At 40.5% G+C, this 11087-nt stretch overlaps 1 protein-coding gene across 1 annotated transcript in view; it reads left to right on the forward strand.

Moving 5' to 3' along the window:
- LOC135712519 (poly(U)-binding-splicing factor half pint-like) overlaps positions 1-6440 on the forward strand; it is a 31701-nt gene extending 25261 nt beyond the window's left edge. Inside the window, exons 4-6 of the mRNA XM_065235469.1 lie at positions 3686-3971; positions 4333-4836; positions 4911-6440. Of these exons, the coding sequence (XP_065091541.1) occupies positions 3686-3971; positions 4333-4836; positions 4911-5865 (1745 nt within the window). The 3' untranslated portion in view covers positions 5866-6440. The remainder of the gene's footprint in view (positions 1-3685; positions 3972-4332; positions 4837-4910) is intronic.
- Positions 6441-11087: the final 4647 nt, after the last annotated feature.

The following is an 11087-nucleotide window of genomic DNA, read 5'->3' on the forward strand; positions in this document are numbered from 1 at the left end:
GAAATTACATAAGCATATCTTATGGAGCTCATACGTAATATTTCCTCAGTGTAGCAACACGAAGACAACTTGTTGGTGCGTACCTCTTTTAGGTAATCAGTTCATCTGCGCTTGACCAGGTTTAACCATATGGATATGGATTGAATGACGTAGAATATTTTTAACAAGTTTTTGACCACCCTTTCCCTCGTAGTGTATTTTGTTATACCAATGCATGGCTGGTCTTCCCTTCTGGCTCTCCCCCCTTCAAATTCTACGTCATTTATGCATGCTTCCTAACAGGGTAAACCTGGTTTAGGATTTTAGCGCAGATGAAGTAATCGACCTCTAAAAATGTTTGACAGCTAATCAGCACCTTTTCTGCATTTTATGCAACTGAGTAATAGTTTCCACCATCAAATCCGACAGATGTCGCCCCGCCAGTGGTGGATAAACCAGTTTTGCGGTGCGGAGATTTTCGAAAAATCGTCAATTTTTCTTCAAAGCATGCTTCTAGTATTGGTGAGAAAATTTCTACATATTGTTGTTTTTAGTAATAGTTACATTATGTAGAAATAATATATCGAACAAATCGCACCATTGATATTTTTAATTAAAAGTGAATTTCGCCGTACATTCTCAAGTCGATTTTCAACCAGCCCATACGATCGAAGGCAGCTCGCCCTCTGACCTAATTGGCTATCAAAAGTTATCTCCTGGCGGTGGATATAAGAACTATCGAAATGATGATGATTTCTGAGTTTTGCACGGTTCGATTTTCAAAATATTGAAACAAAATAATAATAATGGTTTTATTTATAGCATTATTGAAATAAAATTAAAACACTGTTCGGAATGCATTTTAAAATGTCGCTTCCTTGGTGCGTAAAATGTTGACATCATCATCATTTTGGTAGTTCTTGTATCCGCCGTAAGGGGATAACTACTGACTGTCAATAATTCAGATTAAAGGAGGTTTTTTTAATTGTATAGGGCGAAAGCAAAGAAATGCAACATAGTGTTGTGTTGTATCGGCGTTGCATGATGAGGATAAGAATTAAGCAAACAGACCACGGTGGCAGAGCTTATATAACATTCTTCCGCAGAATTGAGACGGTAAAACGCGCTCAAGATAACCGCATTACCGCAACAGGAGATCTTAACAGCAGGGCTGGTAGCAGGTCAAATTTTAGTGACTAGGTCACTATTTTTATGTCAGTCACTAAAAAATCACTTTTTGCACCAAAAAGTCACTAATTCCCTCAAAATAGTGAAAAACATCATCAAAATGTTTAAATTGAGTACTTGGCACTAAGGAAGTCCACAGTAGAAATATTCATATTTGTTTAAAAATAAACAATTATAACCAGGGTAACGGGAAAATAAATCAAGGAATTTTAAAACACCGTGCAAAAAGCTGCGAAAAACCTTGAATTTCGAGGACAAATCGGGGAAAATAAACTTCGTTTTTCCGAAAATAAATTATGAACCTTGGAAACTTTTCAAGGATACCGATCTGTAATAGATTTTGTCTTTTAAGAATTATCTAGAGCGGAGGTGAAAAAACGACACATACGAGCATCACTTTTGATATTAAATTATTAGAACGCAAAATTCAGCTCCAAAACACAATGTTTGGATGAATGCCATGATAATTGAGAGACGAGGTCCAGGTGCATAAAAGAGAGTTCTGAATAGAATTTTATGACTATTGGATGAGGATTCTTGATCCACATTCTAATAAGTATTTAAGATAAGTTCTGATATTTTTTTTAAGAGAGCTCTGATGAGAATCCCTTGGAAATCCCGTGAACTTTAAAGGTCTCCAAACTCAGCGGATAGTTGTAAAGGAATTTTAAGATGGATTTTTGTTTGAGAATTCTGAGGAAATACCAGGAGAATAAGAAATTCACGGCCCAAGAGCATTCAGAGAAGAAATTTAAAACATTTATGAGGTTAATTGCATGAGAGTTCTAAGGAGAATTCATGTAAATTTAAAATGTATTTTGAAATGGACTTTCAGGGAATTCAGAAGTTCCAATTTTGTGGATTGTTCTGCTATATATAAACAAAGTTTTAAGGTTTCGAAAGCAGAATTTACGAAAAATACTGCTGTTGTAGTAATGATCCATTTAGCCCTATATTGATTTATACATTAGTTTAAATGTATATTTCACAACCAGTAAAATTTACAAAACTCCAGAAAATCCGGAAAATTTCAAATTGCTGTTTTCTGGTCATCATGTATAAAGTAATCAAAAGAAAATTATTCAAATCACTTCAATTGCTCCTCACAGAAGATTCTGTTGAGAGATTCGTAATAATTAGAGGAATTTATTAAATGTAATTTTAGGTTCCATGACAAAAAATTGAGTTTATTTCAATATCAAACCGTATTTGAATTTCTGAGTCACCATATAAATGTCGCCATTGGTTATTTATTTATTATATAAAAGTCGCTATTTTCGTAATTTTAGTCACTAAAGTCACTACTATTACATCACTACCAGTCTTGTAACAGTTTGTTCTGGGTCCTATGTCTATTAATGTTAGCATTGTAAATTGCAATGATATTAAATTACTCCATTAAAAAAAATATATAAAAAAATGTAATGCTTCCTGCAATGGTGTATTCAGCAACAACAATTCCAGTGAAAATCTCCTCAAAATTATCATGTAGGAAGAAGTGGGGCTATTTCGTCAATGGAGCAAATTGACAACCTGTTTAAACATCAATTCATTGAACATATTTTACAAAACATCTGTTGCAGGCTTAATGCGTGAAGCCTTCTTGAACTATAGTCTAAAATTTTACTTTTATCTAGTGCAAAAAATCAAAAAAATGGTAGAGTAACTCAAAATGTTCGAAATGTTATAACATTTCTTAATCATAAAATAAGGTCTATCAGTTGATTTTTTTTCTCCCTAACTTTATTACTTAATCTTTCTTCTAATTATACTCATGACTCCCCTTGAATTCGCAAAGCCCATGATATTCTTTCCAGAATTACCTTGGCATTCTTCGCAAGAGTTCTTTACATAATGCCCTTAGATTTATACCAATTCTTATCTCAATTCCATGAAAAGTTCTTCCTGTAAGATCATCCAAGAACCTTGACAATTTACCAGGATCCAAAATCTTGATTAAGAATTCAAATATGAAATCGCTGAAATTTGTTTGAGGTCCTAAAACTTCAGTATTTCTATAAGTTCTGTTAGGAACAAATGGATGGTAGTTTGAGCGTCTTTTTTCCCTTGATTTGTTTTCCGTCGATCTTTGAGCTGTCATCTGCTGATGTTTATATTTCTTAAGATGATACGATCCAGCGTCTATTAATCATAGGCACTTGCACTGCCACTGCCACACAATTTTCTAGGGAGTTGATCTCGAACACTATTGTGATTTCAGGCTTTAAATATGCGTCACCATAGCCCTCGTCAGTCGTCTACGTGGTTTACAGAGAGCTCCTATGACGTATAATTTTCTGATTGCTAGTGAGCTACGAAAGATTATTTTTAAAATACTCAAAATCTTCTGTGGCGGTGGCGCACCACGAATTTATTCGATGGGTCAGATTCCTATTTTCTGCTCAGAAGCGATAAAATAAGTCGCTCGAAGGCAATATTTTGTCTGCCTTTTTCAGCAATCAACTCCTCCCGAATTTTCTCAAGATCGTCTAACCACATTCTTTTTTCCCAATTGTAGAGATAAAAGTACTACCCTATATTGCACAACCGGTGTATGACATCCGTCAGTCAGGTGATGTGGTATTCGGGCCAGGAACAAGATCCGCCCTTCTCGGCATCTTGGGAGGGGCCCTTCCACGTTTGACCACCGAGCAGCATGAACTGGTCACCCGTGCCAAAAAGTACGCTATGGAACAAAGCATTAAGATGGTGCTGATGAAGCAGACTCTTGCCCACCAACAGCAGCAGCTGGCCAGCCAGCGGACCCAGGTTCAACGTCAACAGGCGTTGGCCCTCATGTGCAGGTTGGTAGCATTTTGTTCTTTCTTATTTCGTACCTATTAGGGTAGATATACCAGTTAAGGCTGTAGCTTCCTATTATGATGTTCCCATAGGCTATAATTGGACCGTACCATAATAGGAACTTATAATCATAACTGATGTACCACCCTAAGTACTGCGGCTAAAGCAGTGACGATGATGTGAAACATTTTTTAAAAGAGAGACACGACCGTTGAGTCCTGGCTTTGAACGCTAGATGCATTCCGTTCTTGGATGACCTTTTCTTTGCTGATAAGATCTGAGGTCACGAAATAATTTCAGTAGTCATAAATTTTCCCCTTTTTGGAGCATTGGTCGTAAAGTAATTTTGCGTTTTGCTTTCAGAGTCTATGTCGGTAGTATTTCGTTCGAGTTGAAGGAGGACACGATCCGAGCTGCTTTCTTGCCGTTTGGTCCGATCAAGTCGATCAACATGTCGTGGGATCCGATTACTCAAAAGCACAAGGGCTTCGCTTTCGTTGAGTATGAAATTCCCGAAGGAGCGCAACTTGCTCTCGAACAGATGAATGGGGCTATGCTCGGTGGCCGTAACATTAAGGTTGGTCGCCCAAGCAATATGCCACAGGCTCAGCAGGTGATTGACGAAATCCAAGAGGAAGCGAAAAATTACAATCGTATCTACATTGCGTCGATTCATCCGGATTTGACGGAAGAGGATATCAAGAGTGTGTTCGAAGCATTTGGGCCTATCATGACGTGTAAGATGTCGCAGGGTAGCACTGCTCATACCCACAAAGGATACGCGTTCATTGAGTACCAGACGAATCAGTCGGCGATTGAAGCTATCGCCAGCATGAATCTGTTTGATTTAGGTGGACAACTATTAAGGTAAGTGAAACTTACTTCGAAAAATGCTTGGTATTCAAAATGTTAATGATATTTTTTTGTTGATAATTTTATAGAGTTTGTCGTTCCATTACTCCGCCGAATGCGCTGATGGGCCCGGCAGCTAATTCGGCGATGCCAACGGCAGCAGCCGTCGCTGCAGCTGCTGCCACAGCTAAAATACAAGCTATGGACGCTGTTGCAACAAACGCCGTGCTAGGCCTATCGGCATCATCGCCAACTCTTAAAGTTGGTCTTGGAACTCTTCCCATACCCCAAACCATCACTTCGGCTGCCAATGTCAATCTGGTAGCGCAAGCTCAGCTCGCGGCCACCGGTCAGGCGGCTGTAATTTCGCAGCCTGGATTGCTCGTTCCACCGGTAACTAATGTTGCCAGCTTGGCCCCGTCTTTACTGGTCAATCCGGTTTTGGTCAACGCGGTTAAACCACTGCAATCAGTATTAAGCGCAGCGAACCCGGCTGCGGTTGCTGCAGCAGCCGCCGCCGCTGCGGCCGCAGCAGCAGCAGCTGCTGCTATTCCAAATGCAACGGCAGAAGAAGTATTCAAAAAAGCCCAAGAAAAGCAACAGGAAGAATTACAAAAGAAACTCCTGGAAGAAGGAGAACCACAGACGCTGCAGCAACAAGAAACAATGTCCATCAAAGGACAAAGCGCACGTCATTTGGTTATGCAAAGGCTCATGCGACCACGCGAGAGCAAGGTGATTATTCTGCGCAACATGGTTGGCCCAGAGGACGTGGACGAAACGCTGCAGGATGAGATTCAGGATGAGTGTGGTAAATACGGTATTGTGGAGCGGGTCATTATCTACAAGGAGCGCCAGTCCGAAGGCGATTACGCCGAGGACGACAATACGGATGTGATCGTTAAGATCTTTGTCGAGTTCTCTCAGGCCGCCGAAGCAGATAAAGCCCGCGAAGCACTCCATGGTCGCTATTTCGGTGGCCGTCTGGTCAAGGCCGAATCCTACGACCAAGCGCTCTTTGACCATGGTGACCTGTCTAGTTAGGAAAACAAAAAAAAATCGACAAAGAGCGTGGCCACACTCTGATCCACCATTGAATCCCCGAATGCGAAGCGTTTCGTGTAGTATGACAAAGCAAACTTATTTCGAGTGAAAGTAGCTATCACCCCAGCGCCAGTCAGGACTATGAATAAAGTGTACGATCTATTTTATGATTCACTATTTACTCGTTGCGAGAGCATGAAAAGAGCAAGCCACAAATACATCTTGGAAAATTTACACCTAAGGACACAGACACATACATGTTGGGACACAAAGGAACAACATGAACACGATTATGATTTTCAAAGAAGGAAACAATCTATTTATCCTACTAATATAGTTGTTATTGTTATTGCTCAGCACACACCCTGGCTGACTACCGTAAACTCATCTACAGTCAAACGAGTATGTACATACGGGAACTTGGCCGTGGGCCTATGCTAAACGGTATAGCATAACGACCTTCTTCCACTAGCAGGTCTGTTGTCTCCTGTTTGCCCAGGCAGTACACTTATAGGGGATAGTAGGAGATTAAAAGAATGGATAAAAGGTTTTTGTTGTTTTGCTGAAAAGAGAAACGAAATTACGCCGGCTTATATTCCTTGGTGTGTAGATTCCCAATATACTTGCATCAGTATTTCCCTCGTTTTTGTTCCGGGTCGAATGTTGCCCAATGATTCGTTGAGCCTTGCTCATTCGTTAATTTTGTCTCAAAAAGAAATTCAAATTCAAAGACAGAAACATGAGTGTTTGTGACGTTGTGTGTGTGTGTGAGTGTGGGTACGCGCGTGTTTGTGTGTGTGGTCCAGAACCGGGGGGACTTTTTTTTCCTCTTCTGGACCTAACACCACTGCGACCAGTAATTTGATCTATTGCAGTATATTCCGTGTCCTTAGTTCAGTGCATGTATTTCTCCATCGATTTTTTTTAACAGTTGTCATTCTTGCATTCATCGCAAGGATCCGACTCTAATTGAAAGGTCCCGCTAGTGTTGAAACACCCTCCAAAGGTGCGCCCCTTTGTCAGTCCAAATTGGATTTCTTAGCAACAAAATTAAGGAATGACACCGACACCATGCATCAGAACCCTAGTCTTAAGCACTTCAAACTAGGGAACAACGAATAGAAGATTAGGAATCACATAGATGAAGCCGAGTCTTGTCACTATCAACAAGGCATAAAAAGTAACAATGACTAATAGCGAATTCGTTTATTATTCAGTTCCAACCTGGATCGGGTATCAAGATTGGGTCTGCTTGTTTTCTGACAAACGTCAGTTTGCTCGTTTTTTTTTTTAAACCTAGCTCAGGTTGAGGTTCACACTGACAAAAAGTTCGGTTTCGCACTGGGTTGAAGCTGGTTCCAACCCCGATAATAAACGAATTCGTTATAAGATGTGTTCCTTTGATTACTGAAAAATCCCGTTCCCCTAGTTTGAAGTAGTCAGGACTAGGAATCGGTGGTAGATCTTACATCGCGTAACGTACCACGAAAACGTGATCAACCCACGTTACGGGGTAAGAACCAGGGGACTTGGTCATGTACCAATTGCTCTCCCTACCTCCACTCCACTCAGCTACACACAATACACTGCGAGATAGTGGGCGGAACGCTATGATTGAGGCAACTAGAGCAGACGACAGGCAATCAGTTGGTCACCTCCAGCAATCCCACCGACACAGGACTACTAGTTGTCACCTGGTACCTTACAGCACACGATGCCACAACGTAGACCAAAAAGATTGGTAATTCAATTCCCCCAATCCGTTTAACACCTTAATAATTAATGGTATATTCCTAAGCGGTCCTTCCTCGTCCATTCCATGCCCTTCCCAAAATCAAATCAAAATTTAACCAAATCCCACCCCAAACCTATAAGATCAAATCAAATTCAGTAAAATCAAAGGGGGTCAATTACCCACATTGTTGTATTGTGCACTTTAGAGCCACCCAGGGCCATTAGCACTAGAGCATTATGTAGCTTGAAACTTTTAACCTTGTATGGAAAGGCATCAGGCTGGCTGCATTCTTGAAGAATGTCAAGCATCGAGAAGGAATATGCATGATGAGGGCCGCTGCGACACCCAGAGCATACATACTTTGAACAACGATCAATGTTTTTATGCCATGAAACCAATGCTCATCCTAATATATTAACCCAACCTAGCTGCCTCCACTTTCGGCATAACAACACTAACCTATCTACCCCAATTTATTAATCCTATTGATATAATTGTATATATACACAATTACGCTTCTCTTCAGAAACAAATAAATTACTCTATTATTTTAAAAACTTACACCAACTGACGTAGTTAGTTTGTATCACATTCCTTCTACTTTTCGTGTTTCTTCTTTCCAGGGATTATCTCATACTCTTCGTACTGTGGGAACGAACCCATGCCAGTAGTTGTTTTTTGGAGCTCTGCTGCATCCGTGGGTTTACTATACTTTGCTTCCAATTCAGCTGCGTTGCGTTCCAACAACAACATCGAGTCAAGTCAGTTTGTCCCAAGGAAAATAGTCCCATCCTTAAATTCAATCGCCCATAGTTCAAGTTAAAGTTCTGCTTTTCGAATTGCCATATTTTTCGCTGATATAACAAAACAAGCAAACTTCATTGCAACTGATTTTATCTTGGATACATTATCAATAAATTTACTATTACATTTCAAATATTTACGCGTCACTTTTAAAATAGACCATTGTAACCCTAATAAAAAATAATCATAAACGAACGATAACCCAAATCATTGAACTATTCCATAAATGGTTTGGATGATACCCAGAACACGTCGTTAAGCAAATTTTTTTTTTTTTTTTTTTTTTATTAACTACTTTATTTGTACAGGCTCAATCGAATAAACTTTACAGAGCCGAGTTATCATTTTTGTTATACATTATTGATTTCTTATATTTAAAGTTAAAGGAGCTGGACCGGATACTCGCGATTGTCTCGAGGTTAGTGGGGATTTACAATTTTTTGGATGGGAAAAGGGAGAGGGAGGTTTGAAATGTGGTTTACGATACAAATATTTAATTAATCCTAAAACATGAACTAATTTCTATTCATCTTGAAAACAAACATAAAAAAACCCACACGTACAAAATACAAACTAAACACAAGGTTAATAAAACTTACAATCTAATGTTAATATTCTTAAAGTAAACATATATGAGTTTCATAAACTCCAGATCGCGTCTAGCCAAAATATCCCGAACTGGAACATTAGGTTGTCTACCTCGAGCCCGAAGGGAATCGTACAGTTCAGATCTGATTCCGCGATGCTCAGCACAAGACCAAATAATGTGATCTGCGTCCTGGTAACCTTGTCCACATTCACAGAGACTGCTGTCCTTCAGCCCAACACGGAACAAGTGAGCGTTTAACGAATAGTGATTGGACATGAGGCGAGACATCATACGAATGAAGTCTCGACCCACATCCAACCCCTTGAACCAAGAACTCTTCGACACCTTAGGGATGATCGAATATAGCCATCGTCCCAAACTCCCTTCACTCCACTTATTCTGCCAGCTGACGAGTGACTGTTGACGATAAATGAAGAAAAATTCATCGTAGGCGATTTGTCGATCGTAAATATCGCCTTCCATAGCGCCCACCTTAGCAAGTGAGTCAGCCATCTCATTGCCCGGAATCGAGCAATGAGATGGGACCCATGCAAAGGTGATGACAAAAGATCTTAAAGATAAAGCACTTAAAAGCTCTCGTATTTTCATGAGAAAATACGAGGAGTGCTTTACCGGCCTCATAGAGCAAATAGCCTCGACAGAACTGAGACTATCCGTAAAATAAAATAATGATCTGGTTCAAGTGAGGCGATCGTTTCTAGCGTATAATGTATTGCCGCCAGCTCAGCAACATATACGGAACAAGGAGCTTGAAGCATTCGAGAGGCGCTATGAAATTCGTTAAAAATACCAAAACCAGCGGACGACTCTATTAGTGATCCATCTGTGAAGAACGATCTTGCGGAATCAACTTGGCCAAACTTTGCGATCATGGAACGATGATGTTCTGGGATCCCACGAATCTCCCGCGTCATAGATAAATCAAAACTAACTGAATTGCCGAAGTCGGAGAAGCATACACGATGAGGATTATGCTGTGAAGGGCTGACATCCTGTGTTATGTACACGTAGTACAATGACATAAAACGAGTTTGAGGGTTCAGCTCAAGAAGCTTTTCAAAGTTTTCGATTACCAGTGGGTTCATAACTTCGCAACGGGTGAGGAGCCTGAGGGACAATTCCGAAAACCGATCCGATAGTGGCAACATGCCCGCCAACACTTCTAGACTCATCGTATGAGTCGAGTGCATGCATCCTAACGCGATACGAAGACAACGATACTGGATACGTTCCAGTTTGATGATGTGAGTTTTAGCCGCCGACTGGAAACAAAAACTACCGTATTCTAAAACCGATAAAATCGTTGTCCGGTACAACGTTAGAAGATCTTGCGGATGGGCTCCCCACCACGTTCCGGTAATTGTTCGGAGAAAATTGATCCTTTGTTGGCATTTTCGTCTCAGATACTCAATGTGGGATCTCCAGGTGCATTTGGAATCGAACCAGACCCCAAGATATTTGAAGGACATAGAATGAGTGATCGGTTTACCCAAAAGTTGAAGCTTTGGTTGTGCTGGGCTATGCTTCCTAGAAAAAACGACCAACTCAGTTTTCTCCGTGGAGAATTCGATACCTAGCTGAATAGCCCAAGTAGACAAATTGTCTAAGGTATCCTGTAAGGGTCCTTGCAGGTCGACCCCTTTGGGCCCTGTCATAGACACTACGCCGTCATCTGCAAGTTGTCTCAACGTGCAGTTGTCACTTAGACAATTGTCAATTTCTCTGACGTAGAAATTATACAAAAGGGGGCTTAAACATGAGCCCTGGGGGAGACCCATGTAACTAAATCGAGAAGCTGTAGAGTTTCCATGAGAAAAGCTCATATGTTTCTCTGACAGCAAATTGTACAAAAAGTTATTTATTAATGGAGAAAGGCCACAAGCGTGGAGTTTGTCTGAAAGGACTTCAACGGATACTGAATCAAAAGCCCCCTTGATATCCAAGAATACAGAAGCCATTTGCTCTTTTTTAGCAAAAGCCAACTGAATTTCTGTGGAAAGCAACGCGAGACAGTCGTTCGTTCCCTTGCCCCTACGGAATCCAAATTGAGTATCTGAGAGTAGGTGGTTCGTC

The sequence above is a fragment of the Ochlerotatus camptorhynchus genome, unplaced genomic scaffold (genome assembly GCF_037179485.1).
Source record: "Ochlerotatus camptorhynchus isolate MF236.1 unplaced genomic scaffold, CSIRO-AGI_Acam_v1.1 ptg000491l, whole genome shotgun sequence".
NCBI classification, from domain to species: Eukaryota; Metazoa; Arthropoda; class Insecta; order Diptera; family Culicidae; genus Ochlerotatus; species Ochlerotatus camptorhynchus.